This window comes from Aspergillus welwitschiae (genome assembly GCF_003344945.1).
Source record: "Aspergillus welwitschiae strain CBS 139.54b unplaced genomic scaffold BDQ94scaffold_13, whole genome shotgun sequence".
Lineage (NCBI taxonomy): Eukaryota > Fungi > Ascomycota > Eurotiomycetes > Eurotiales > Aspergillaceae > Aspergillus > Aspergillus welwitschiae.
Genome location: NW_020798707.1, coordinates 170,671 through 197,174, shown reverse-complemented (window position 1 = coordinate 197,174; position 26,504 = coordinate 170,671). Strand labels below are relative to the sequence as shown.

The 26,504-nt window shown below is 51.2% G+C and overlaps 9 protein-coding genes across 9 annotated transcripts; 5 read left to right on the top strand and 4 right to left on the bottom strand.

Annotated features, from left to right (window-relative positions):
* Positions 1 to 7: 7 nt before the first annotated feature.
* BDQ94DRAFT_159008 (tRNA adenylyltransferase) lies at positions 8 to 3,835 on the bottom strand (the record flags this gene model as incomplete). Its single annotated transcript, XM_026769027.1, has 7 exons — positions 8 to 961; positions 1,009 to 1,463; positions 1,518 to 1,677; positions 1,735 to 1,883; positions 2,171 to 2,386; positions 2,445 to 2,990; positions 3,037 to 3,835. The coding sequence occupies 7 exons, from the start codon at positions 3,833 to 3,835 to the stop codon at positions 8 to 10; spliced, it is 3,279 nt and encodes a 1,092-aa protein (XP_026627100.1).
* Positions 3,836 to 4,450: 615 nt separating this feature from the next.
* On the top strand, positions 4,451 to 7,052 carry BDQ94DRAFT_142013 (TRAPP III-specific subunit 85 family protein). The gene is made up of 2 exons (XM_026765948.1): positions 4,451 to 5,803; positions 5,855 to 7,052. The coding sequence occupies exons 1-2, from the start codon at positions 4,741 to 4,743 to the stop codon at positions 7,000 to 7,002; spliced, it is 2,211 nt and encodes a 736-aa protein (XP_026627099.1). The 5' UTR covers positions 4,451 to 4,740; the 3' UTR covers positions 7,003 to 7,052.
* A 352-nt stretch (positions 7,053 to 7,404) lies between these two features.
* Positions 7,405 to 9,290, top strand: BDQ94DRAFT_22560 (putative vacuolar sorting protein SNF7 family protein). The gene is made up of 5 exons (XM_026775267.1): positions 7,405 to 7,627; positions 7,694 to 7,940; positions 8,016 to 8,234; positions 8,302 to 8,496; positions 8,565 to 9,290. The coding sequence occupies exons 1-5, from the start codon at positions 7,581 to 7,583 to the stop codon at positions 9,249 to 9,251; spliced, it is 1,395 nt and encodes a 464-aa protein (XP_026627098.1). The 5' UTR covers positions 7,405 to 7,580; the 3' UTR covers positions 9,252 to 9,290.
* rad18 (E3 ubiquitin-protein ligase RAD18) lies at positions 9,290 to 10,810 on the bottom strand. The gene is made up of 3 exons (XM_026775266.1): positions 10,208 to 10,810; positions 10,043 to 10,157; positions 9,290 to 9,986 (listed from the first exon to the last, which is right to left on the bottom strand). The coding sequence occupies exons 1-3, from the start codon at positions 10,707 to 10,709 to the stop codon at positions 9,329 to 9,331; spliced, it is 1,275 nt and encodes a 424-aa protein (XP_026627097.1). The 5' UTR covers positions 10,710 to 10,810; the 3' UTR covers positions 9,290 to 9,328.
* A 142-nt stretch (positions 10,811 to 10,952) lies between these two features.
* BDQ94DRAFT_142008 (uncharacterized protein) lies at positions 10,953 to 13,362 on the top strand. Its single transcript, XM_026765947.1, has 9 exons — positions 10,953 to 11,064; positions 11,127 to 11,182; positions 11,246 to 11,490; positions 11,552 to 11,730; positions 11,789 to 12,094; positions 12,150 to 12,174; positions 12,227 to 12,364; positions 12,410 to 12,595; positions 12,652 to 13,362. Exons 1-9 carry the CDS (start codon positions 11,005 to 11,007, stop codon positions 12,798 to 12,800), a joined length of 1,344 nt encoding a protein of 447 aa, XP_026627096.1. The 5' UTR covers positions 10,953 to 11,004; the 3' UTR covers positions 12,801 to 13,362.
* A 495-nt stretch (positions 13,363 to 13,857) lies between these two features.
* Positions 13,858 to 15,847, top strand: BDQ94DRAFT_178085 (glycoside hydrolase family 125 protein). Its single transcript, XM_026773055.1, has 3 exons — positions 13,858 to 14,110; positions 14,175 to 15,385; positions 15,456 to 15,847. Exons 1-3 carry the CDS (start codon positions 13,983 to 13,985, stop codon positions 15,725 to 15,727), a joined length of 1,611 nt encoding a protein of 536 aa, XP_026627095.1. The 5' UTR covers positions 13,858 to 13,982; the 3' UTR covers positions 15,728 to 15,847.
* On the bottom strand, positions 15,848 to 19,876 carry BDQ94DRAFT_178081 (Pex12 amino terminal region-domain-containing protein; the record flags this gene model as incomplete). Its single annotated transcript, XM_026773054.1, has 3 exons — positions 15,848 to 17,409; positions 17,478 to 17,594; positions 17,875 to 19,876. 3 exons carry the CDS (start codon positions 19,874 to 19,876, stop codon positions 15,968 to 15,970), a joined length of 3,561 nt encoding a protein of 1,186 aa, XP_026627094.1. The 3' UTR covers positions 15,848 to 15,967.
* Positions 19,877 to 20,099: 223 nt separating this feature from the next.
* BDQ94DRAFT_142000 (ribosome-binding protein NMD3) lies at positions 20,100 to 22,019 on the top strand. Its single transcript, XM_026765946.1, has 2 exons — positions 20,100 to 20,241; positions 20,338 to 22,019. Exons 1-2 carry the CDS (start codon positions 20,177 to 20,179, stop codon positions 21,851 to 21,853), a joined length of 1,581 nt encoding a protein of 526 aa, XP_026627093.1. The 5' UTR covers positions 20,100 to 20,176; the 3' UTR covers positions 21,854 to 22,019.
* Positions 22,020 to 25,189: 3,170 nt separating this feature from the next.
* On the bottom strand, positions 25,190 to 26,364 carry BDQ94DRAFT_141999 (RNA-binding ATPase activator ESF2). The gene has a single exon (XM_026765945.1). The coding sequence runs from the start codon at positions 26,303 to 26,305 to the stop codon at positions 25,259 to 25,261; it is 1,047 nt and encodes a 348-aa protein (XP_026627092.1). The 5' UTR covers positions 26,306 to 26,364; the 3' UTR covers positions 25,190 to 25,258.
* Between the last annotated feature and the right edge of the window lie 140 nt (positions 26,365 to 26,504).

The window sequence follows — 26,504 nt, the reverse complement described above, 5'->3', positions numbered from 1 at the left end:
ACTGGGATCAAGCACCGAAATATCTTCCATCCTTCCCATCTACTTTCCCAAGCAGCAATTCCCTCAATGCCTCATCAGCACCAACCAACTGTTCCATCTCCTTCGCGAATCCCTCCTTCGCTTCAACCGCCCCTTCATCCTCAGCAACCTCCTCATCTGGGTTCTGCAAAGCCATTCTCAGCAAATAGACCACGCCCTTTAGCTGCATCTTCAGTTTAGTCAAATCTTCCTTTTTGCCCTCTTTCCCTCGCTCTGCGACCTCTTCATCCACCACATTGACCCAGCATGCCGCCGCGGCACCCAGAATCTCTCCTCTCCATCGCCAAATCCTCGGGTGTGCATTCAGAATCACAGCTCTGGTAACAGCCACTCCCGCCAATAGAAGAGGTGGATAAGCTGTCCCGAAGGGATTAGACAGTGTACTGTAGATGAGCGGAATTATTTCCTGTAGGTATTTTGTTGTGTGAACCGCGAGATCGAAGAGAATGTCGTGTATTTTGTTCAACAAAAGACTAGATAATCTCGGATGCGGGAACGAGGATAGTGTAGATTGCGTCCCACTGGAGGGAGTCATGGTGCTAATGTGGTGGAAGGAGGAGATGAGGTTCTCGCGAAGGACTTTCGTTAGCTCGGCGGTGTAGGTTTGTTTATCCTTTGGTAAGTAGCTAGTTTTGAGAAGTAAGAAGAGAGTTGGATAAGCTGTGCCTAGGAGACGGATGGAATCGGGCTCGGGGGTTATGGTGGGTAGGGAGAGGAGGCAGGGTTTGATGGCGTCGATGAAGACAGAGGAGAGGTTGGTGCGTTTAAGTATATCTGATTTGGCTTGCTGAATGGGGTGTAAAAGGTGGGTGAGAAGTGTGCAGCCGTCGGCTTTGTGGGGGTTGGTCTCATCGTCAATTAAGGCGAGAATTGGTGGGACGAGGAGAGGGAAGTGGGATTCTAGACGGCTGATGTCGTTTGCCTGGAACCTGTTAAATGAGGAATAGGGTACTTTGAGAGATAATTTACCTGATATTGTGTTACGATCCAGGAAAAGACGGTCGTCGCGTAGACGTCTGACGATCGCCATGGTTTCGACTCGGGGTCAAGAATGCTGGTATCAAATCTAGGAAGTGGGATGGGGTGCATGTCCTTGCGACCTGCTGCTGTGATAGCAGGATTTCTGGTTCTTGTGAAAAGAGGTCGGATTTTGTCCTTGAGGATGGTTTCAAGGACAACCCAGAACGATGCATCTGGTGTCGAGGGTGATGTTGTGCGAAACCTCTCAAGAATTGCAGTTGACGCTGTGCGTGACTCGTTTGTCGTCCATGGGTCGGCTTCGGAGGTGAAGCTTGCCAGTGTGAGAACGATGTTTGGCACATTTGCTGCTTTATGCATCGGAAACAGAGAGCCCAAGGCTGCAATCACGGATATTGATAGTGATGATCTCAGCTTATCTTCATGCATAAGAGCTTTCCTCTGTTCTACAAGCGGGTCAACATATTTGAATTCGTGAGGGGAATGAGGTGTCAGCTCACCACTGGGCTCTTCAATCGATTCCGCATACACTGCAGATGGAAGGGCATGCCGACTCGCCCAGGCATAGATGTGGTTTGCTGCCGCGGTATCGGACTCGGATAATTCCTCAGAATTTCGAAGTCTCAGGAACTCCCGAGCAAGAAACAGGTTTTCAGATGCCTGGAGTGATCAGTTAGTTTCCTTCTCTCGGTGTATTAGAAAAGCAGCGTATCTTACAGCTGCATTGTCTGTGTCCTCGTGGGCTGAGACGGTGTCCCATAAACGCTCCAATTCTCCAGGGACGACGAGCTTGTCCAGCATCGAGTCTGGGATGCGCGCATCACCGCGGCGTAGGCACTCACGCGCCGCCGTTCGTAGGTCTTCCACTGACATGCCCAATTACCCCACTATCTACTTAAGAATGATGTTCGCGGGGCGGAGAACAAAATGTCCATAGAAAGTTAGATTGGGGCAGTTTAGTCGGAGATCCATCGCCGTCGGCAAATTTACCGAGCGGTAAGAGACGGGAACCGAACAATGGCCCTACAGTGTCCCAATCAGGCATCTAGAGATTGTTGGACCAGTTACAGTAGGTAAAAAGGAAATCATCATCCAAGAAGCAGCCATGTTAATTTCTATTACTATGTAGCGATGCCTAGCTCTTCTTTTCTACGGGATAGCTCTTCCAGCACCCTTTCCTTGTCGGTAACCTCCGGGTGCAACAGCTGCCATTTGATCGACATATCCAAAGCTTTCGACATCCAGGGACCTGTCTTGCAACCAAGAGCCTTCACAATCTCTCCCCCGTTGGCGAGGGGCTTCAGCTCAAATGCATCCTGTAGATCTTGCTCTTTGATGTAGGAGAGGAACCGGTCGTACGATTGCAGCACTGCCATCATATAAGCATTAGTTTATTATAAGGACAACGGGCATGGGAAAGTCCTTACCGCTAGTAAACTCGCCGCCACGCATAATTTCTTGGAGAATGGAAAGGAGTATGCAGAGCCTCCAATCCTTCTTCCACGAGCGAATGTGCAGTCCGACCTGCTGCCGCGCCTCTGCTGCAGTTCCATCCATGCGTCCCTCGAGGACAGAGTCCTTGACATCGGTGATGGCCTGCCAGTTGTGTGCCGCATCACCGATGACGGCGATTGTTTTGTTATCAGCTCGCAGGCTGTCTCGGGCTACTTCTGCGGTCCGTGCCGGGAGAGGTTTCGCCTTGGGTCCCCTCGCAACGCGTGACGGGATACTTGACCACGGAGCAAATGCTGCAATCATCCATGCGTAGTATGATTCGAGTTTGTCGCGTATGAGGAATTGGCGAACATTCACAGTAGCTGCGTTGGTTTCGTCTTTCAGGATTTTCTCCAGCGCATTGTATGCGAGTGCCCATGATGAGGTATCTGCTTGCGCATCATCCTGATGATTGGCAAAGATAGTCGGGTACAGCCCAAGACTATCAATGAATTGCAGTGCACCGCGGGGATCAGGACCTAGAAGCTGTAAGCAACAATCAATCCTCACTTGGACGCTACACACCTTGAAGCATCTTCTCTATCTCCTTACCCACCCGTTCTCTGCTGATCTTCAGCTTGAGAGCCTCCCCAATAAGTTCATTTCGCATTGCCTCCTGGGTCTCCCTTTCAATATTGTAACCCAATCGGCTGGCAAACCGAATCAAGCGTAGCACACGCAGTGGATCGTCCTGAAAGGTTTGATATGGTTCCATCGGGGTACGGATAATCTCCTTCTTCATATCCTCCAGCCCTCGTCCAGTGAAATCCTCGACTATAGATTCGTTTAAGTTATAGAAAAGCGCATTGATCGTCGCATCGCGACGCATCGCGTCTTCCTGGGCTGTTCCAAATTCCATCTGTGGATTTCTGCTATCTTCCGAGTAAGTCTCCTTCCGTAGATTCACCAAATCAATATCCAAGCCGAATATTCTTGTTGTGACTGTCTCCAGGTGTTTGGACTTCTCTGGGTTCGCCTCGATTTTATGTAGGCTAGCAATCGCATGCTTCAATTCTCCATTGGGCTGCTCTTGTCTGTACTTCTCCAAGTTTTCTGGTCTATCCATATACTCCTTGAGGAGCAAACCAAACTGATACCCCGTCATATTGTTAATACCGACGTCAACATCATTACTGCCCACCCCTAACAGCTTGTCCCGCACCCATCCTCCGGTAAATCGCAGAACCGTGGGCTCCGCATCGCGGCGTCCTTCTGCAACATTCTTTTCATGTATGTATTTCGCAACATCGAGTAAGAGCGATTTTAATGTCGATTCGAGAGGGGTAAGTCTAATGATGGGAAGGGTGTCCGCGGATTGAGCCATGGTGTCTCCTGCAGCGCCCTGATGCGGGGCAGCTTCAGGTATGCGTCGCCTTTTGTTCGTTCGCTGAGGGGAGAGGCTGGAGGATCTCCGACGGCTCATGGAAGAGCGGTGCGGTACAGATGTAGACCTGAGGGTATGAATACAAGCACGGGGTATCAACGGGGGAATTCTGCGAATGAAAAGAGAATCAGTCGCGGCGGAACCATCAGTTGGCGGAGAGAGAGGGACGGTCAGGCGGAGTAGGCGGCGCTTGAGAGGCAGGAAGAAGAGGGATGTTCTGAGCATGGGTAGCAGCCATCCCAGGATGAGTCAAATGGGCTGATGAGTGAATGTACTCTAATGACTCATGAAGGGTCAGCCTTGTGTCACAGTTAGAAGCAGAGCGCATCGCAGGGAGAGTGGAGGGGATCAACAGCAGCGCCTGAACAATTAATTGCCCGGCAGATCAAGTGGAGGATCATCACCGCCTTCCGGGCTGTCAACAACTCAATCCATTAACAATGAAGCTGGTCGCAGCTCTCCGTTCGATGGCAGCCCACTGGTAAGCCAGTCTGCTTTCCTGATATACTTTTGAATCTATATATTCCGAAAAGCAGTGGTCAAAAGAGTGCATCACCATCTTCCTGCCCCCCCGACATTAGCTGCCGCGAGGGACGCATTAGCCCAACGGAGCTGTTCGCCCGACTTGCGCTCTGGGATTCGCCCGCGGTGACTTGGCTTCAACGCATCCCTACAACATTGCCGGTCTCCTCCCGTCATTCCGTTTCTCCTGACAATCCGCTTCGAACCTCACCACATCACCCCTATCTCTATCACTCTCCTGTGGGATTACTCCCCACCCGTTCCATGGGCTCTAGGGTCATTTCTATTCTTGTTAACAGCGCATCCCACGCCACTCGGAGTCCATGACATCGCCCGGAGATGCGGCTCCGGTCAAGCCTCCGCCGTCATTCTCGCCCGGCGTACCACGTGTCGCATCCAAGTCGAGATATCCAAATCAGCGCCGCGACTCGTCACCGGCCCTCGATGCAGACCTGGTAGACTCGAGGATCCGATCCCCGACCCCGCCCCTGACGGCCACGACGGCAGAACTTCCGATTAGGTCCGCATCACCTCGTGCGCCTTCTTTCCGATCGTCGACTCCACAATTAGCTCGATCATCCCTGGGATCGCCGGTAGAAGGTCGTTTCGATGGCGCAGAGGAAATTCGATCTTTAATCATACGCTCGTTCTCCCCCGTGGTTGGGGTATACGCATCAGCGGACACCGATGAGTTGGTGCGACAGAAAGGTTTCGCTGGTGGGTTCTGGGAGTTGATTCGCCCTTTCGGCGAGAATGTACCAGGCAAGTTGGTCATTAGGGACAGCGTGGGGTCGAGTCGTGGCTGGGAAGACTACGGGGTTCGCTTCGTGAACTTGGCCAGCAACATCTCGCCTTCGAACTCAGGGCGAAGCCCCTCCCTGGCACAGGTGGAAGAAGTCTTGGAGAAGCAATTGGGCTCGACAGATGATCCGCTGGGCGGATCAATGCGGCCCATAAATTTCTTGAGTTTTCCTACAACATCCCCTTTATACAAAGTATATCTTCGACACCTTCTGTCGATATCTTCGGCAACGCCGCATGAAACCTTTCGACATCCAGTGGCCAGCGTCATTGCTATTAGCTCACGCAATACTGCCCCGCTTGAAACTCTCAGACAACTGTATGCAGATACGAGCAATGGGCCTCGGAGGTTGCCAGACTGGTGTCACCCTGAATACCTCCGGTACTACGTGCTCGTGCATGACGAGGATCGGGATGATATTGCCGAATCAACCAAGCTTTACGACCAAATGAAGCGTCATTTCGGGTTGCATTGTCATTTGTTGAGGCTGCGCAGCAATCAGTGCGTGGTCACCGATGATGATAGTGTCCGAGTTCCTGAATGCGAGTGGCTTTCGCCTCCAGAGCGACTTTCGGGTGGAGCTGGTACGACTAGACCCCTGCATTTACATTCCCGCAAGCACTAACGAACAACAGAGCCTTTGGTTGACCTCGATACTAATGGTCTTTACCTTTTCGACTCCGATATTATGGCAATCAAAGCCTTTATTCGAGAGCTAGTTGCGCAGTCCGTAATACCATTCATGGAAAACCGAGTCGCTGTCTGGAATGACCAGGTGGCCTCCCGTAGGCGTGGTATCAGTGGTCGATTCATGTCAATGTCACGGAGATGGGCCGGATTCGGAACTGGCTCTCGTTCCAGCCTTACATCGGGAGGGGCCAGCGGAAACTACGATGTCGCCCACGGTTATTATAGGCCCGACACGCCTGAAGCTCTGCTGCGCAAAATGGCTGATTTCGCGTTCATGCTCCGCGACTGGAAGTTGTCAGCATCTACGTACGAGCTTCTTCGGTCGGACTATGCGAACGACAAGGCTTGGAAATATCATGCGGGTGCCTACGAGATGTGTGCCGTCAGCATGCTTCTTAACCCTGCCGCAATGGGGACCAAGGTCAAGCTCGACGGAATCGATCAGATGTTCGACACGGCATGTTATTCGTATCTTACAAGGTGCTCGGACGCACCTAATGCACTTCGTTGCCTAACGTTAGCTATGGAATTGTTGAAGTCTCGCGGGGGTTCGGCAGTGGAAAGCGCCGCTCGATGGGCCATGCGGGCCATGGACCTTGGGCTAGTGGGATCTATCGGTCAGGGCCTATTCAGTGAGCGTGTGTCGGCATGCTATGCGGCGAGGTCACCGGTGAGCGGAATGAAATGGGGCTCTCGACGTAGGAAAGCTGGAATGTGGAGTGTATTTGCCGCCGATACGTGGCTTCGTCTGGGAAAGCCATCACTAGCATCGGCAGCTCTCGAGGAGGCGGAGCGGCTATATGCAGATGTACTGGATAGCGATGGAGGATTTCCGATGCCCGAGATGCAGACGTTCGTTGACAACCTGCGACACGCTGTCAAGGTCGAGTACCTTGAAGCCCGGGGGCTAGATACGAGGGATGAGGCAGCCACTGCCGAAGCACTGGGCACGGAAGAAATCAGCGAGAAGCTGGACCGACGCATGAATCGCAAGTCTTTGATCTCGAATCCGTTGGACTCGGGCGGTCTTGGTCCGGCGCAAGGCACGAGAGATGATGACAATGCAGCCAATGACGACTTCGAACGAGCTTAGGGACGCAATTATGGTGCGACGGGCGCATAGGTTCATACAATATAATAGACATGTGTCAATTAATGTTTCTCTACGTGTTTACGCTTAAGTTGGATTCATCACTTAACTGTAGTCCTAACATATCCGTAGTACGGTGATGGTAGACTCTTACCGCCTCACAGACCGCTCAAAGCGGCAGAACCTAAGGAACCTCGCTGTGAAAATCTCGGATTTAAGCGGCTTTTGGAACATACAGTTCCTAAAAGCTACAGCCGGAAAACTGTACGTTTAGGCGGTGGCAGAAAATGATCGCTGAGCCCGGAGAAGACCAACTCACGTGATACACTTCTTATCGATAAGGTGGCCTCCCCGACAACCAGCGCTAAGGACGAAGTGGCCCATTTATTGACATCAGATAGTCATCCCGATACTACCTCAGTAGCACCACGCACGCACGGGGGCTATCCAGCCTACACCGACGAGGTGTACACTTCCTGTATTGCGAATACTGACTATAGATCACATTATAGAAATATCTACATCCCTTTTCTTACTGTCTCACTCTACGTACTCATCTACCACTCACCACAACAACCACAATGACGACCCTCCTTCAATATATCCTCTCGCAGGACTCCTTCAGAAAGTCCGTCCAGCCTCAGTTCTGTCCCCACTCTTGAATTGTTCTTACTAACATACCTTCACACAATAGAAACCGCCTCCCCTCCCTCTACTCCGACTTCCCCATCCACCGCAAGACCAACCCCGAGGGATACACCACCAACATCGCAGCCTGGGAACATGCCCTAACCTCCGCCGCAAAGCACGGCTACATCGCTCCACATGGGTCTGCCTCGAAGGGCAAAGCGAACCACTTGATTCTCAGAGCTGATGAATCCTTGCTACGTGATCTGGAGATCCCGGAGTGTGGACGGCCTGTTGCGCTGGGAGCAGTTTTCGTACGTCACAATGATAGGGATACATGAGAAAATGCGGCGTTCACATTGACTAATTGTGGCTCTGATGTGATACAGGATGAAGCGACAAGGAATCGAACCATGGTGCCGCTGCACCTTTATCGAACTAACCCGGCGAGCTTGCGTAAGCCGCAGTGGGGGATTGATACGTCTGTGTTGAGCCCATGGGCTGTGATGAGCTGGGGGATGAAGCAGCTGAAGGGAGTTGTGATTGGATCTGAGGAGGCGACGCCGAGATTACAGCCTCAGGAATTGGTTTTGGTAGAGAATCTGAAGGTAGGTAGATTGGTTTGGGTTTCCATTGATGGTTGGTGTGGGTAAGGCTAATGAGGTATGTATATAGGAGGCTGCAGACCGCGTAGTTAAGCACGCTACGGGGAATAGTCCGTCGAAGACTGACTTGGTCTACTCGAAGGAGAGCTTCGTGAGTGAATTCGCTGGTGTTCTGGATGAAAGGAGTCTCCTGTCGGACGCGGATATGGATGTGCTTTTACTGTATATGTCGCGTGATAGCGGTGCTATTGCGTATGATGGGAAGGCATGTATTATCTCATTCATATTTTGGGCTTTTTATCTATCCCATGCAAGGCGCTAACTATGCTGCAGACTATCAAATTCAGAACCAGTGACGCTCCAAAAGATATCACAGAGCAAGATACCGCCGTCGCCTCTATCAAAACGCTCATGGCGACTATGACCAAGCAGGTGGAGAATTTGGAGAACAAAATCACTGAACTGAATTCAACTGCCAAAATGGCGCTGCAAAACAAGAACCGCGTTTCGGCGCTCTCGGCTGTGCGCTCTAAGAAGCTTGCGGAGCATAATCTGAAACAGAGACTGGATACTCTGATGCAGCTTGAGGAGGTATATTCCAAAATCGGGCAGGCTACGGATCAAGTGCAATTCGTGAAGGTCATGGAGGCAAGCACAGGAGCCCTTCGAGGCTTGCATACTCAGATCGGCGGTGCGGAGAGGGTCGAAGATGTGGTGCAAGAGCTGCGTGATGAGATGTCCAAGGTGGACGAGGTCGGAAACATCATGAACGAGGCTGGTCCACAGATTGATGAGACTGAGATCGACGACGAATTGCAGGAATTGGAGAACAAGGAGCGGGAGGAAATGGATGAGAAGGAGGCAGAAGAGACTCGCAAGAAGCTTGCCGAACTTGACAGTCTCCAGCAGGGCGCTCAGGAAGCCGCTCGCAGAGCAGCAGCAGAGCGAGCCGTGGAATCGGAATTGGAGGACCGCCTGTCTCGGATGTCGGTCGAGGAGGGTCCCAATACCACTGCTTAGCGCAAGACCATGAACAATCCTCCATGGCCTGGGAACCTGCGCAATCCGCATATTCTAGGCACATACACCAAGTGCAATTAATTTTGCGCATTGGTCATCTGGCTATCAACTGAGCCCTGCAGTGTCTGCGCTTGCACCTCAGGGACAATAACGGTTTTGTCATCTACAGTCAACTTCTCCGGAGGATGGGCATCTTCCGTCGCATGCATGGCTTCGGTATGCTCAACAACAGGCACGCTCGAAGGCTGATACGTTGTCTGACTGGCAAGCTGGTCGGTTGCCTGATTTGTGCCTACAGATTCTTGTGGTATCGTGGTGCGCATCTGCGCTTCGCTCTTCTTTCGCGCATTGGCAATGAGCCGCTTGAAGTCATCGTCATGACTCGTTGACCACGCCGCCGCATCAAAGTCTTTGCGCATGACAGTATCTGTGACGTCCCCTGATAGTTGCGCTTGGCCGCCTTGCGTGCGTTCCCAAATATCCAGTTCTCGCAGCAATTCCCTTTTGGACTTCGGCGTTTTGGAGTCGCAGTTGGCATTCCATAAGTTCATCCACTCTGTGTGACGTCGTTGCAGAAGGGGCCTCGGGCCCGTGTTCGGTATACCCAAATCTTTTAACTTCTTTCGGAGCACATTATCTTTCAATAGAGAATAGTTTATAATGGGCAGTCGTTCCGGTGTTTTATTCTGGGCGTCTTTTGCTCTCTGCGACGGTTGTGGCATGGGTTGTAACGATCTATAATCCCGAGTTAGATGCACACATGTAGACACGCTCCAAAAGACATATCTTACCCAAAATTCATTTGTTTGGGCGGCGCGGGCTCTCCAGTGCATGTATCCAAGTGTCGAAATACCGCTTCATTCTTCATCCTCCGGTTGCAAATTGGGCACGCGACCAGTCCGTCGTCTTCAGTGGCGATTAGCATGCGGCGCAACTTTGCCGGTGATCATACACACCTGGAACATATTCATCATCATTACTATCCTCAATCACCTCAATCGCAACAGGATCTTCCTGAGAGCCAATTCCCCGAGTTTGCGATCGAGTCCTCACGCCCTCCGCAGCAGGCCCATCTACAGCCTCGACCTTTCGCTTCTTCGGTGCTGGTTCCTCCGACTCTCCCTCCTCAGTATCACTCCCCCGCGCAGCAGCCTTCCTCGCCAGATCTAAAACACTGGGTCTAGCATTCTGGAACGCCTCAACCAGTTCCTGAACAGCCCAGTTGCGCCGCAACTTCAATTCCTGATCCGAGCTGCGGCACGCGGGGCATTTGCCTTCTGTGCTTAAACACCGCCGAATGCAAAGTGAGCAGAATGTATGACTGCATGAAGTAATCACCGGGTTATCGAAGAAGTCCTTGCAGACCTGGCAGCGGAGGGCGGATTCGAGAGGCGCGACGAGTGACAGTGGCGTTGTAAGCCAATCGGTCGAGTCGGGGAGGTCGAAGGTCTGGTCCATAGGGTGGGTGTGTGAAAGCTGCGGCGACTATCGAGGTATCATCGGATATACTGACAGGTCTAGCAAGCAAAGGCGGGGTGAAAGGAGTTTCTAAGGCTGTAATGGACTTTTAAGTCGCAGTTGGCGATCACCATAAGTGGTTATTGTGATGGATCGGAGAATGGCTGCGGTGCCAAGACCCGCTGACTGATACGCGTAAAGTGCTTCCAGAACGCGTCGTCCATATTCTACTCCGCATCGCATGTTACTTTGAACAACGCCGTTTTTCGCACACGATCAAGAGACTGTTGTCATCATGGCCGTTGCTGATTACAAGAGGTACCTTGCTGAGAATGTCCTCAATGAGCGACGCACGGTGAGTGACGTCTATTGTGCTGCAAGCTAGATATCCACTCACAGCTTCGGCGCATACTACAGGTCACCTACCGGTCCTTAGGTCGAGCCCTTCGGGTTCATAGTACCCTGGCCAAGCAGTATGTCTATATGCGAACTACATGTGTTTTTACACAGGAAACACTCTTATTGATATTTGAAAGGATGCTCTTCGATTTCCACCGTAACGAAAACAGCAAGAAGCCAAACAGCGTCAATGCGACTTATATTATTACGGGAGTTCAGAAAGCGCCCGAGACTCCTTCCACAACAAATGGCGCTCAGGACAGCTTTGATGGAATTCCCCAGAGCAGTCCCTACATTAGCAGTTCGATGCCGAATCAGGACGTCGCTACGGATGAGATCGCCATGTCCTCGGTTGTGCTTGTGCGAGAGGAAGACTTGGAGGGTACATGAAATTGCTTCCACGATGTTGCACAAAGGATGGAGCCTGCTAACACAGCCTGTAGATGCCAAGACAACCTTCCAATCAGTCTCATCGATATATGTCTACAGCCTTCAGCCAGCGGTACTCCAGGATCTCAATGTCTTGACAGATGTCGCGAGTGAAATGATTGCCAAGCATGCTCAGGAGGATCCTCTAGAATACGGCAAATCTTGGGGCATGATCCAGGGCAACAATGTCCGGGTAAGACGTGCCCTTGTGCTTACATACACCTCTGATTCTAATGCAATTTGTGCTGCAGAGAAGAACCGGGGGCCGCCCTCCCGTTCCAGCCCCCGCTCAGGCTCCAGCTCCTCCCAAGACGACCGTCCCAGCTAAGCGTCCTATCAAGAATGAAGAGACGCCACATCCAAAGAAAGAAACTGAAGCCGAGGCTGCGAAGCCAGAGCCGACGACTAAACGCGAGGAAACACCGGCGTCTACTAAACCGACTGAGAAGACAGCTCCTCCGAAGCAAAAGGGCAGTATATTTAGCTCCTTTGCAAAGGCCAAGCCGAAGCAGAAGATGGAGGATTCAGCAACGCCGGCCACTTCTGCTGCCGAATCGGTCAGTTTGACTTTACCCTAATTGACTTGGTATTGAGTGACTGACGATCAACCAGGCCGAACCCAGTGGTGCTGAAGATGGTGAGTGTTTACCGTCTATCTTGGCCTTTAACACGACACTAATGAGTAGCAGTGGTTCTAGACGATGCATCAGACGGGGATGAGGAACCTGAGGAGCTGTTCCGAGACTCAGGGAAGTCCGCGTCCGCCGGTACACGTGAGTCGCGGAAAGAGCGTGAAGAAAGACTCAGAAAGATGATGGAAGATGATGGTGTGTTACCTCCCTGTTATCGGTAACTTTGCTGACTGGTACCAGACGAAGACGAAGACGAAGAAATGCCTGACGCTGCACCCTCACCAGAAGAGTCTAAGCCTATCGACGAGCCGCCGCCGCCGAAACAAGCTGAGCTCAAGGAAGAAGTCACGGTTAAGGGCGGTCGTCGCAGGGGCAGGCGCCAAGTCATGAAGAAGAAGACAGTCAAGGACGATGAGGGCTATCTGGGTAAGATCATCCGGTGCTACCTGAATATCAACAGCAGCTGACTGGTTTGTGCTTAGTGACCGTTGAGGAGCCAAGCTGGGAGTCATTCTCAGAAGACGAGCCAGCACCGCCTCCTAAGAAGAAGCCCGCTGTGAGCGCGCCCAAGGGCAAACCAGCAGCGAAACCGGGACAAGGCAGCATTATGTCCTTCTTCTCAAAGAAGTGAACAACTGTCGTGGTTCTTGAATAGTCGCTCGTTTTTGAAACCGCGTCATGACCGATTGTCTCTGCCTCTGATTCTCAGACACCATATCCTGGGCTTGGCCACTATATACGCTGGCAGACTAGTGCACCTCAGCACTCCCAAGAAGACATTGGCATATGCAGTGCAATGAACTGACAAAACCTCAGGCACTTTCAGCGTCAAACCGGACCAATTTCTCACGCCTGGTCACATCATCATAACCATCGGCACCAAATAACGAACTGCTTGTCACGAGTCGTCAATATCTGGTCTGCTGTTTCCCCTTCCTACAATCCTTATACGGTTCCTGCATACAGCGCTGCATGTATAGTACATAGCTTCATCATTTCTGTTCGACATGCAGAGCATTTTCAATTTTCAATCCACGTAATAGGCTCAGTTCAGGTACAACGGCGTCATTCAAAATCAGATAGAGCTTTGACTACAGATATCTGCCAAGCATTTTCAGCGTTCTTAAAATGTACCACCTTCGAGTATTGATGGTCATGAGTATGACTGGCTCTGATAGCCGTGGATAACAGCCATGGGTGAATCCATCATTTTCAGGCTCTACTATGCCAGCGAGACAAGTCCCAGTTCTGGGCTAAAGTCAATGCTTCGAAGCCTAGTATGATAACGTTCATGTTTTCTCCAGGCGAATACCGCCCTGGGATATGATCGACAGGCTAATGCCGACATCTAATATGAAAGTGTTTCAGGCGACTAGGACCAAGAAGACCTGAACCATCTGCTGATTAGGACACCTGAGAGTCGGCTAAATAGTCGAGCGAAGAACTAGACTTGACGAGGCTCGTAGCTGTATAATTCAGATAGCAGTGAATGCGAGTGATGGATGCAATGAGCCGATACACTGCAATAACGTATCAGCGCTGTGAAGGGTTCAGTGACATTCTGCAGGGAGAGGGTGACTAGTATGATGGGTGGAAATACTGCAGGGAATCCGGGGGATCGTCGTTGAAAATCGGCTGTTTGCGATCTTCCCCGCATTCCCCTGCCTTCCCCTGTCATCCCCCAACCAGCCGACTTCAAAACATGCCGTTGTTCCCCCTAATCCCCTTCAAATGGTCAATGGCACTCTCGATCATCCTTCTGACCTCATAATATTAATTCACCATAAGCGAGAGTCGCTATCCAGCCGTCAAGATGCGCTCGTTGTCGCTGGCCATCACCCTCGCGGCCGGCTTGGGTGCAAGGGGAGCTGCAGGTCGCGATGAGCCTTCCATTCTGCGTCGGGCTTGTCCAGACTACACCTCTTATGCTTCTACTGGACAGTAAGGGATCACGCTTTTGATATAAGCTCTGTATCAGCCTGCTCATATTTTCCTTCACTTCCAGTGCCCCATACAGCGGTGGTCCTCTAAATCTGCCCTACCAAAGACCCGCAGCAGAATGTCGGACCTTTGTCTCAAATGCAGTAGAACAGGTCATCGATGATGTGACCTCGCGCATGGTAGACAAGGACATGGCTCAGCTGTTTCGCAATGCCTTCCCCAACACACTGGACACAACCATCCGCTGGCACGTCAATAGCACATCTACTACTTCCTCCTCTAGGAAGATGAAGCGAGATAGTTCACAATGGCAAGGAGCCCAGACCTTTGTCGTGACCGGAGACATCAACGCAGAGTGGCTACGCGACTCGACAAACCAATTGACTGGCTATCAGACACTTGCAAAGAAGGACCCAGCTCTTTACAACCTTATTCTCGGGGCCATTCACACGCAGGCCGAGTTCGTCATCCAATCGCCCTACTGTAACGCATTTCAGCCCCCTCCGCCTAGTGGTATCCAAGCAACAAACAACGGCCAGCAAGACACCGTGCACCCAGCATATGAGCCCTCCGTTGTCTACGAATGCAAGTACGAGCTCGACTCCTTAGCCAACTTCCTCGCCCTGGGCAACGAATTCTACGAAAACACCGGCTCCACCGAATTCCTTACCAGTCGGTGGTACCTCGCCCTGGACACAGTCCTGAACACCACCGACGCCCAGTCCCAGCCAACATTCGATAGCAACCACCTGTATGTCCAAAATCAGTACACCTTCCAGCGCCAGACAACCCTCGGCACGGAAACTCTCAACCTCGCCGGGATCGGGAACCCGCTCAATGGAGGCACCGGACTCATCCGCAGCGCATTCCGTCCTAGCGATGACGCCACTATCCTGGGCTTCTTTATCCCCGCAAACGCCATGATGTCCGTGCAACTGAAGAAGACCGCGGACCTGATCCGCGCTGCTGGCGGCGACTCAGCCCTCGCATCCAATCTTCAAACCCGCGGAGAGAACCTCGAGCAAGCAGTCCGCCAACACGGCATCTTCAACCACGAGAAGTACGGCGAGGTCTACGCCTTTGAAGTAGACGGGTACGGCTCGCGCATCTTCATGGACGACGCGAACATTCCATCCCTCCTAGCCCTGCCCTACCTAGGCTTCGTCGATAAGTCCGATCAAGTCTACCAAAACACCCGCAAGATGATCCTCGACCCTAATGGAAACCCATACTACCTCACTGGGTCGGACTTTCACGGCATCGGTGGACCTCACAGTAAGCAATGCCCCCGAACCCCCAGAACTCTGAGAACCAAGATTAGTAACTAACACGGACTCATCACCAGTTGGTCTCGAAAACGCCTGGCCAATGTCCCTCCTCGTGCAGGCACTGACAACCGACAACGTAACGGAGATCACCGAGTCTTTGAATCTAGTCCGCAACTCCAGTCTCCTGGGCTTAGTCCACGAGTCCATCGATGTCAACAACATCAAATCATACACGAGACCGTGGTTCGCGTGGGCGAACTCGGTCTTCTCTCAGACTATATTAAAGGTCGCGGCTGAACAACCTGAAGTTCTATTCGGAGATGGAGCAGAGCCATATGTCATTTCTTAGATAATGGTCACTACCTTGCCTTGATCATCGGCATAGCGTGTGTATAGTGCAGTGTGCTATAATATACCCGGCCTGTTTATTCTTGGGCTCTTCGAAATACCAACAGCAATATCAATATTGAAGTGAACATGAATGACTTGACTTTAACTTTCCTTTCACACAATGCATAGTACTAAGTATATATGATACGCTCCATACAAATCATGCAAGCCATTCACACAATATAATCCTGTAAAATATCTACACCAACACCCTCCTCAACCCCTCCGTCCCACCAAGTACCCTCCTCCCCGTAACCGGACACCTCCCCTTCCCACTCTCCCACTTCCCCCGTCTACTCCTCGACTTCTTCATCTCCTCCTCATCATCATCTTGTTTCCCTTCCTCACCTCCCTCCAAATCATCATCAGCCCACGCAGCGCCCGCGCCCTCCCCATTCATGAAATCCAACTGCCGCTGATGCTCCCCATTCAGCCAGTGGAAGATACAAACGTAGCAAAAAACATACCCCGTCTGACACGCTGTAGGGTTCGTAAGCGCATTCAAACAGATCGGGCATGCGGACGCGACATCCGAATCCGGTGGGGGAAGTGGCACTGTGAAAATGGGTAGGTACGAGGTAGCTGATATGGGCGGTTGGATGCGTGTGCGCGCGGGAGGGGCTGATTTTAATGCTGATTTGAGGGTTGGGGATGATGGCTGTTGCTGTTGTTGCTTCTCTGTAGCTGCGGCCGCGGCGGCTGCCTTTCGCTTCTCCGAGGGAGACGTCATTCCCGCTGCGACAGGGGCAGGAAGGTCCAGGACCTCGGTTGCTTTGCGGGCGAGCTGGCGCGAGAAGTCACTTGCGTGCCACCATTCGAGGAACTTGAGGGCGAAGATGGAGGCTGGGAGGAAGTAGCGGAGAGAGGTGAGAAGTTGGGGGTAGAAGTTTTGCGGGCTGAGGAGGCCCAGGAGGCCGGAGCCGGGGCGTGTGCGGGCGCCTGCGCCGCCGGGGCCTGGGGGAGGGGGCTTGGGGTCGAGGATGGAGGCGATGGCGCGGTGGTCGGCGGAGCTGAGACGGCGAATGCGGGTGCCGATGAGCCAGAGGAAGGGGGAGGAGTATTTTGTGTTGTCGAAGAGGTAGGCGAGGTTGAAGGCGAGGATGGAGAAGTAGTATGCGGCGTTGACGGAGGGGTAGATGTTGCGGAGGAACCACTTATAGTAGTGGAGGAGACGTTGGCGAATTGTTGGATTATGAGGGAGGTCGTCGCCTGGGTTGTATCGAGGGCCACCGCTCATAATTAGGGATGCTTGTGGTGCGGCGTGGATGTCGTAGCCTTCGTCGAGCTTGCGCTTTAGGTAGGGAATTCCGACTAGGACGAGGAGGTTCTTCCAGACGTCTGAGGTGCGGAGCTTGAGGGCTTCGCGGACGGGGCCTGGAGCGCCCAGCTGGGCACGAGGGATCTCGCCATTCTTCGTGAGGAGGACTCGTTCGCGTTTGAGGGAGTAGAAGTTCTCTGTGAAGGAGCCGCCGAAGGTGCGCAGGTAGTAGCGTTCGACGACGAGGGAGAGCAGCGCGTAGATCTCGTCGTAGGAGTTGAGAATTCGGAGGAGATATCGTGGATGGCGATGGGTCGCGACGGCAAGGATGTATCGGATTGAGGGAGGCAAAAGGTCGGAGAGCTGTTGTTCGGCGAGCAGCTCTGCGATGAGATGCGGGTTAGTCGAGTGTTCGTTGACATAGCTTGGGGTGTGCGCCAAAGGCACGTACCGAACAGCGATGGCTTCAGCTCATCGAATTCTTGCTGCAGACTAGGCAGGTATTCCATGATGGGGACAGGACGCCAGTCATTGGCCCCAAATGGAAGAAGCAGTTGGGATGGGCGGACTGGGTGGAGGATGGAGAGAATGCGGAGGTGCAGCAGCAGCAGCGGTGGATGCCAATCCGATGGCGGCGAGATGAGCCGAGGCTCATCGGTATCCGAGCCAAGCCGGATCCACCGTCACATTCATATTCACCTACTTTTACTTTACCGCACATCAAAAGGGAATTGGGATTGTGTTATTTACTAGTACAGTGCCTACTATTTACAATGATTCAACCCTGGATCATCTCAGCATCTTCATCTGGCATGCGTTCCAGAATCGGACCAAATTGCTCGTCGAACCCTCCGCAGCCTTCTGCACAATATCGGGATCGGCAAGCATAAGGCAACGTTTGATATCTACCAGGAGCTCCCCCTCAAGGGGTATCGGGTTATCCTCTCTCCTCATCATCGGGATCCATGTTGATACGCAGTCTCGGGCACGGAGTTCATCTCCCAGATCGGCATGCAACCGGAACAACATCTTGTAGTCAGCAGCGGTGCGCTGACTTCCATTAAGAGGACCCTTGCGCCACAACTTCCAAAAGTCATCGTAGTCGCCGTGCTGAAAGAGCGATAACATAAGGCTGCGGGCTTGCTCGGGTTCAAAGGGTAGGTCAAGGGTATCAATTAGGCGAGTCACCCGATAAAGGGAACTTTTGTTTCCAGTCTGTGCATCATTTGCTCCGTCTGGTACGGTGGTGGAGGGGGAAATGGCAACTGCTCGATAAATCATGTCGAACACTCTCATATTGACAACATTGGTGCCCCGCAGAGAAAGATGTTCCAACACAAGAAGGGCTAATTCCTGGTCCGCTTCCGGGACTTGCCCTGCAACGTCCTCAGAGCTAGTCCCTGCTCGTCGGGGAGATAACAAGGCTGAAACAACCGAAAATGCTAGATCATCAGATACTAAGTAACCAGCGCATGTACATTCCGTGAACGCTGTATATAGACCCCGCTTTGTATACCCCGGGTGCTGTCTGGAAATCGCGTTGCAGAATAGGACAAGGCGGGCTATCGCTTTCTCTTCCGCTGAACTGACTGATAGCACATCATGGAATAGGCGCAGAAATAATGTCGAATCATGGTCTTCCGGTCCTTCTCCTAGCTCGATCCTGGCCTGAACGTCGGATAAATTTGAGAGGTGGTCAAAGAGTGCATCCATTGAGCGGAGTTTCTTTTCATTGTCGCTATGGTCATGGTCTCGAAGTAAAGACGATGACTGGGAATCCAGTGCTTCTTCCGTATCTTCCGCATGGATTGCTGCACGGTCGAACTTTTGGCTGATGGGACGATGATCGGTGTGAAGTAGCCTCTTCTGTCCGAACAAAGGGCTAGTGGGAAACCTGGAGGCATGTCCGAACTCACGGTCAGATGGTGATACGTTTATCGAATTGGAAGCACGAACCTCTTCGGAAGGTGCGCCTGGATTAACCTGGGAAAGTCTTTGTTTCTCTCGTTCGGATCGGTCCAGCGCCTTCTGCCAAAGGCTTTCAAGATCGACTTCGGCTCTCTTTTCCTCTGTGAAGATCTGCACGACAACCCTCGTGCCTGTGGCAGTGTGGCCAAACCCTTCAAAACTGTAGTTCTCATCCTTCTTGACGGGGGTTTCCTCCACTACACCGGCATTGACGCAGATCCAGCCCGTCGTGATTCCATCATCCTTTTCGTCAAACATAGTACCAGACCTACTGGCGAGTCTAGCACGCCGGGCTTTTCTCCGGAGCTTAATTTTCAACTCATTTCGACCAAGGAGTCCATCAGCGTAGGGAGACAGCTTGTAGGTACTTCTCAGCCAGCGGCAGAGACGGTCTGCGGACACATTCAAGTGCTTGACACTACGAGCAGTTCCAATTATCATAATCACGTTGGCACCAAGAGCCGGCGGAGTCTCCAGTCCGCGCAAATCAATCAGCTTCAACGCATCGAGACCAATGTCCTTGAACACGTAGTCAAGGAGTGCAGGAAGGATGGCTGGAGGGTTCGTTGGCAGTTCTGGGATCTGGTCTCGCGAGAATGTCTGCTCTGACTCGGGGAGAGGTGCTTCTTCTTGTAGATACCATGGAATATGAGGTGTGCTCTCCGGCGTGGAGTTTCCTGTCGGTTCATCTTTTGGTTCAAGTGCCGGCGGTACTGCGGAGGACGAGGATGAAGGCTGCTCAGACTGGAGGCAAGATACTGAAGCAAAAGATCGGTTTACTGGGTGGATTGCCGACCGGTATACCGCGGCACGGGAGACGGAAGGAGGCGCGCGAAGGGCTGTCCTGGATGACCAGGCAGCTCTCAACAATGCCCTGTTCATGATGGTCAATATTGCAGCAGTAATGGTACCAAACGAGAGCTCGACAGCTTTCTTCGCAGTGGCGACAAGCAGCGCAACTGGGGAAGCTGCTGAAAGACAAACAAGACAAACAATGACTAAGAACGGTGTCAGCAAGCAAACAGAGCAAACAAAAAGTTCTCGCGGCGGGGCAAATATTGATCCTCATGACAAATCTAAATTTCGCTTCATCCTTCAGCGAGCAGGAGTCGCCGGCTCTTCTAACATCCCTTTCATTACCTTTTTGTTTATTTGGTGTCAGGCCTCATCCCTGCTTCCAACATGTCGATGGACCTGGATGCGCCGGTGCCTTTCGAGGCCATCCCGCAAGATCAGATCGCTGCGACGTGAGTTACCCCGCAAATTAAAAGAAAAATTTCTCTATAAACATACACGAGGGGCAATATGGATCGAGGACTTCAGCTAACAATTTTGCTTAATAGTATCCTGTGTTGCAACTGTGGCGCGCCCATCGATGGAACAACATCCGCAGGCGCCCTTTGCCAGGACTGTGTGAAATTGACGGTTGATATCTCCCAGGGCATCCAGAGAGAGGCAGTTCTCCACTGCTGCAAGGACTGCGAGCGGTGGCTTCAACCTCCCACCAGCTGGGTTAGTGCTGCGCTCGAATCGAAGGAACTCCTCGCACACTGCTTGCGCAAGCTCCGCGGCTTGTCCAAGGTTCGCATTATCGATGCCAGCTTCATCTGGACCGAACCCCACTCGAAGCGTATTAAGGTCAAGATCACCATCCAGCAGGAGGCATTCCAGGGCACCATTGTGCAGCAGACTTTCGAGGTTGAATACGTTGTCGCCTCGCTACAATGCCCTGACTGCAAGAAGTCGTTCACTGTCAACACTTGGAACTCCAGCATTCAGTTGCGCCAGAAGGTTCCTCACAAGCGAACCTTTTTGTACCTTGAGCAAATCATCCTCAAGCACAACGCTCACCGTGATACAATCAACATCAAGGAGGCCAAGGACGGTTTGGATTTCTACTTTGCGCAGAGGAATCATGCGGAGAAGATGGTCGAGTTCCTCTCCTCCGTCGTCCCCACCAAGGTCAAGAAGTCGCAGGAGCTGATCTCCATGGATATCCACACCTCTACGAAGTCATACAAGTTCACCTTCTCGATCGAATTGATTCCTATCTGCAAGGATGATTTGGTTGCGCTGCCCATCAAACTCGCCAGATCGCTGGGCAACATCTCGCCCCTGGCCCTCTGCTACCGCGTCGGTACCTCTGTCAACCTTCTCGACCCTAACACGCTCCAGACCGCCGATGTCCCGACCAACACCTACTGGAGATCACCCTTCAGGAGTCTTGCCGATGTGACGGAGCTGACCGAGTTCATCATCATGGACATTGAGCTGGTTGGACGGTCGAACGGACGGTTCTATCTGGCCGAGGCAACCGTTGCCCGTGCCTCGGATCTTGGCTCGAACGATCAAACCTACTTCACCCGCACTCACCTGGGTGGAGTACTCCACGTCGGTGACTCCGTCCTCGGTTACCACCTGACTGGTACTAATTTCAACGACCCCAACTTCGAGGCGATCGAGGCTAGTGGCCAGTACAGCTCCGCGATTCCCGACGTTGTGCTCGTGAAGAAGTTCTACGCCCGCAAGAAGAAGAACAAGAACCGCAACTGGCGTCTCAAGCGCATGGCTCTTGAGTACGAGGAAGAGGCGGCCCAGCAAGCTGCTGGCAACCTCAATCGTAAGCAGGAAGCCGAGCGCAACCGCCTTGAAGAGGACTTTGAGATGTTCTTGCGCGATGTTGAAGAGGATCAGGAACTGCGTGGCACTCTTGATCTGTACAAGGCACGGAACCGTGCCCCCGTGGAGCACGGTGGTATGGATATGGATGAGGATAGCGAAGATGATGAGGTGCCCAAGATCAACATGGATGAGCTGCTTGATGACTTTGACGAGTTGAACATGGACGATGACCATTAAGTTCCACGGGACTTTTTTTAATCACGACTGCACATAGGGGTTTCTGGCGTTTTCATGGCTATTCTGATATCGTTATGGTTAACAATATCCGGTCTGATACACAAAAAGTTGGGTATATAGATGAAGTGAATGATTAGACATTGATTAGGAGTGAAGTCTGAGTTGTAATCCCTCATTCCGAAGTATACCTTCACATCCGACATGATCATTGTGAAAATCGTATCTGGCAGTAACTGCAGAGATTGAATAATCATGATTCGGCTGCCCTATTTAAATTCAGTTTCTGCAGGCCTCGTCTTCTTCCTTTCACACAACTCGATCATACCTAGATGCACACTCGAGTGATTCCCCCTAAGATATAAAGTAGGCTTTCGTCCCACGAGTCAGTTCATTACTACCACAATGCCCTAGTCGCTTCTGGTCACACGTTAAGGTTCAGAGATGGCATGATGCGGTATTCCTAGATGGAAGAAACACCGAAAGATCAGAAAATCTAGTTCTTCTCAATCCGCTGGCACATAGATCACATTCAGGGCACTACTTTTCTCAGAGTCCTGTGGCATGGATGAAGATAAAACCAAGCTGTACAATTTTTGGGCTTAAAAAGACCAAGCAATTTTATATGGTTCTATCTTTATGAATCTATACTATATAAGCATCCAGGATACTGGCAGAAAACGCCATCAAAGACGTACTAAAGTCTTCTCTTAATGCACCGCCAATGAATTGGAAACTACACCAGAAAGGCATGCCGTCTTTCTAGCCCATTGCCTAATGAATGCCAGTACTCCGCTAGAGCGGTGTGGGTGTCAAAGCAGCAACAAGTTATGTTCTTCATAGCGGCTCATCTCACCAGTTTCCTACTCAGCACTATACTAACAGATCAGAGGTGATGACAATTGTGTGCTAGGTAGTGCATACACTATCTTGGAGCTAACAAAGTGGAACACTGCCCTCCTGGACAACAATACCAGATGTGTCCAAATAATAACAAAATCGTCTTGCGGACCTCGTCCATAGTCGTCTTCGTGACACACTAGGGGCTACCGATTATTAGACAGTATACTTCCACCATTATGTCAAGCGGGCTTTATGATTCGGTCTTTTTTTTTTAATCAGAGCTACTTGAGAACGTACTCTACCTTCTCAGTTATAAGTTAAGTTCGTCACGGTCTAGCGGGTGGTATAACATGCATCGAGCCATGCCCATTATCTGCGCATTATAGGATGCCTCATGAGCAGCCAAGTTTCAGTCCTGTGCCGAAAGTTGTTCCAAAACATCTGCAAAAAGTCAAGGTTTCTTCTTATCGATGCAGATTCTGGTAGCGTGGTGGGTCAACCTAAAGGAAAGGTTCGCCCATTCAATGAACATTCATGACCAGAACGACATGGCCCATCCCAGACAATTGTCCAGTAGTAACCTTTACCACAACAAATCATGGCCAAAGTCGCTGACTATACTCACCTGTCTATAATGAATGGCAATTCAACGTTCTACGACAGGCCTGTCCATCCGATCTCATGGAAGTACGCTGGCGTTGGTGGCCATCGAGGCCGAGATTTTTTCGAGGCTACACCTGGGATTGTTCAAGAGCTTTCCTCATGTACAACGACGAATCGAGGTTATCTTCTATAATACGAGTTCGACAATATCACATTTATCCACATAGAAGCTATCAATGACATCTTGTTGGATTGGCCACATGGCTATAGTTTCATTGTTATCTCAATATAGCGCTTCACCTGCACAATTATACCTACTCCTTGCAGAAACCGTCCAGGGATCCTTCCTATGCACTGACTTGTGTTATCGAATATCGTCATTCTACCCCATCAACTCAACCATTGCACATAAACAGAAGCATGAGAAACACGATATGTGTGCTATTTATGACATACAATTTATCGTCTTCCTAATTGCACTCCTCTGCGAGAAGTTCGCTCAGGCTTCTCCTCCTCTATTTGAAAAGAAAACTCGTTCTTCTCATAATCCTGCCTGAAACTTAATGCGTATCAGACAATGGCTAACACAACAATCGCCCGAAAAGTCCGTTCTATTGTATCTCCATCACACGACTATAGGCATTGTGGAAATCAACATCTCTTCAAGATGGTGGTGGGAACCTCTAGAGTGGTCACACGTACTACTCCTGTATCAAGACTTAATGGGATACCTTATGTTGTTGCTAGTATACAGAAATTTTTACTGAATACCGCTTCGAGGCGTGCTCAGAACTTAGCGGTTATCAGTTCTTCGATGGAAGCCAGATGTCCTCGACTTCACCACTCAATCACAATAATGATGAACACGGTCAAAAGTCCTTCATCAAAAAATGATGGCTCCATAATTTACTGCAAGTTTTCCATCTCTGTCCAACATGCTAATTATATGGAAGTGCGGGATTTAGTCGATGGTGCAGCCCATGGTCAGGTGTCGCGTGATATACTCCCTGCATTATGCGCTGGACTCTACCGCACGCGCGTCTATGTCTCTTTTGGGTTTCAGAAATCTGGACATTCGAAATCATAGAATGAGAATATGCGAACAGATTGCTCATAATAGGCTGTCAATAACATGGGGAGCGGTGTCTGACTGCGCGAGAATTTTGGACATGTCTATGACACAATCTGCTAAGGCTTTACAGCGACTTTTTTATTACCCCAGCCCAGGTGATGTTGGGCATAGAAGAATCTGTACAGACTATACCAAGTCGATGAAGACTATGGGATGGCAGCTATTGCATATCAAGGGCCGAGCATGGGATGTTCGAACCAGGTTATAAAGGGAAGTATACCATTGCGTAGACAACATACCAGACTTTGATGGCCAACACAGTCTGTCGGTAGTATCACAATGGTATAGAAGATACTCTCCAGCAAGTAGTATAAATCGACCGACAAGATTCTGGAGAGATTCCCATATAATACAAGGGGTTGCTTTGGACTGCGTTCGTCACCTCAGTTAAAGACACCACTGACAGATCTTGAACAAACGTCCCGCTACCGCCGGTTGGTTTTCCTTGAGGACATAGGTCATGGCAAGAGTCTCTATTGTCGGGGTGTCGTATCGTTGGTCGCAACTTCGGTCGATATCAAGCTCGACGAAGACTCTCCTAAACTTTGCGGACACTACTGTTTTCGGGATGGTAAGCTAGGGTTATAGGCGGAGTATCTTTACACTCTGACAGGGTCTGAAGGAGCAATTTCGGTTCGAAGTACGAAGATAGTAGGGCCGCGTGTGAAGACCTCTTCCTTCTCTACGAACTGCCAGAAGCAGATCTCCGCATCCGTACCAAAGCCCTAGTACTAGCATACACCACCACAACCATAGACCAATGAACAACACAATAGGGATATCTATTAACCAAGTAAGAAAACCTAGACTACATAAATGAGAATAGTAGATCAAAAAATCTTCCCCAACACCCTCTTCGTATCGTCCCCAAGTCTCCCCGGATCCTCCGCACTCTTATCCCTCCCCAACTTAACCTCATTCTGCTTAAACACCATGCGCACCTCCTTCGCACTATCCTTCTTCTTCTTCCCCTTCTCCTCATTCTTTTTCTGAATCCCCTCAATAACCTTGCCCTTCTCATACCCCTCCAAAAACACCTTATCCTCCTTCCTGGCCCTCGAATCCTCCACCCTCTTCCTCGCCTCCCTCTCCGACCTCTCCCTCTGCACCTGCTCCATCAGATCCGCCCACCTGAACCCCTTCAAATACTTCATATTCCACACATCATCATGGTACCACCCGCCCTTCTTCCCCCCGATGATCGTAGCATTCAGTGTCTCCGCGCAGATCTTCGCCGTCTTCTTCGATGCAAACTCAACCCATCCGTCCGAGTACGTCTTCCGCTTGTTGGATCGGCGGCGGGGCGCGCTGGCGGGGCGCACTTCAGGCGATAGAAAGACCCGCGTGATGGGCCCAAATGATCGGGTTTCGAGAAGGTTCTTGAGCGCAAATGGTTTCAGGTATGGAGGCAGAGAGGAGAAATAAATCACCCCCGTTTTGTTTTTCTTGGGGGCCTTCTTGGCTTTATCGAGGGGTTTCTTGCTTGTTGATTTCTTGGCTTCGATTTCTGTTGTGGCGTCGAGGTAGTGGTCTTCGTCGTTGTCGTAGTCGTTCTCCTCTTCCTCATCCTCTTCATCGTCCGATCCAGCCTGTTTCTTGCTCTTGGATTTGCTCCTTCCCTTCATAACCACCCTCTCATCCTCGCTGTCCCCCAACCCAACCCCGTTGTCCGACTCATCCTCCTCTGAGTCGTCGTTCAATCCGTGTAGATCATTTGTCGACTGCGGTTGGGGTACTGGCTGCATGCGCCGGCGCTTCACGGCCCGGCCTTTGCTCTTTTCTTGCTCCGCCGCTTCGGAGTCGTAGCCGCGGTCGTTGGCGGACTCGTCGTCGCTTTCGGCGATGCCGAGGAAGTCGTTGCGCTTGCGGGTGGTCATTATGCTAGAGGATTCGTATCTTGTCTGATGTGTATGTCATAGGAGAAGAGAAAGAAGTCGGTCGAATTGGGAGTTGATGGAGAGAACTTCATCGAACGGGAACTTTTTTTGGGTGGTCTGTGCGCCGCGGTGGGTGGCCAATCGGAGGGGTGGATTTTCGGACTTCATTCATCTACTACTGACTTACTTCCATGTAAAT

Bases quoted from the DNA above. Each gene is read 5' to 3' on its own strand.
- BDQ94DRAFT_142013 (XM_026765948.1), top strand. From the start codon at position 4,741: ATGACATCGCCCGGAGATGCGGCTCCGGTCAAGCCTCCGCCGTCATTC. The intron at 5,804-5,854 runs GTACGACTAGAC...AACGAACAACAG, and splicing joins GCGACTTTCGGGTGGAGCTG to AGCCTTTGGTTGACCTCGAT.
- BDQ94DRAFT_22560 (XM_026775267.1), top strand. From the start codon at position 7,581: ATGACGACCCTCCTTCAATATATCCTCTCGCAGGACTCCTTCAGAAA. The intron at 7,628-7,693 runs GTCCGTCCAGCC...TTCACACAATAG, and splicing joins TCGCAGGACTCCTTCAGAAA to AAACCGCCTCCCCTCCCTCT. The intron at 8,497-8,564 runs GCATGTATTATC...ACTATGCTGCAG, and splicing joins CTATTGCGTATGATGGGAAG to ACTATCAAATTCAGAACCAG.
- BDQ94DRAFT_142008 (XM_026765947.1), top strand. From the start codon at position 11,005: ATGGCCGTTGCTGATTACAAGAGGTACCTTGCTGAGAATGTCCTCAAT. The intron at 11,731-11,788 runs GTAAGACGTGCC...TTTGTGCTGCAG, and splicing joins TCCAGGGCAACAATGTCCGG to AGAAGAACCGGGGGCCGCCC. The intron at 12,596-12,651 runs GTAAGATCATCC...GTTTGTGCTTAG, and splicing joins GGACGATGAGGGCTATCTGG to TGACCGTTGAGGAGCCAAGC.
- BDQ94DRAFT_142000 (XM_026765946.1), top strand. From the start codon at position 20,177: ATGTCGATGGACCTGGATGCGCCGGTGCCTTTCGAGGCCATCCCGCAA. The intron at 20,242-20,337 runs GTGAGTTACCCC...TTTGCTTAATAG, and splicing joins CAAGATCAGATCGCTGCGAC to TATCCTGTGTTGCAACTGTG.
- BDQ94DRAFT_141999 (XM_026765945.1), bottom strand. From the start codon at position 26,305: ATGACCACCCGCAAGCGCAACGACTTCCTCGGCATCGCCGAAAGCGAC.
- rad18 (XM_026775266.1), bottom strand. From the start codon at position 10,709: ATGGACCAGACCTTCGACCTCCCCGACTCGACCGATTGGCTTACAACG. The intron at 10,158-10,207 runs GTGTGTATGATC...TCGCCACTGAAG, and splicing joins TGATGATGAATATGTTCCAG to ACGACGGACTGGTCGCGTGC. The intron at 9,987-10,042 runs GTAAGATATGTC...TCGGGATTATAG, and splicing joins CCCAAACAAATGAATTTTGG to ATCGTTACAACCCATGCCAC.
- BDQ94DRAFT_178085 (XM_026773055.1), top strand. From the start codon at position 13,983: ATGCGCTCGTTGTCGCTGGCCATCACCCTCGCGGCCGGCTTGGGTGCA. The intron at 14,111-14,174 runs GTAAGGGATCAC...CTTCACTTCCAG, and splicing joins TCTTATGCTTCTACTGGACA to TGCCCCATACAGCGGTGGTC. The intron at 15,386-15,455 runs GTAAGCAATGCC...ACTCATCACCAG, and splicing joins CGGCATCGGTGGACCTCACA to TTGGTCTCGAAAACGCCTGG.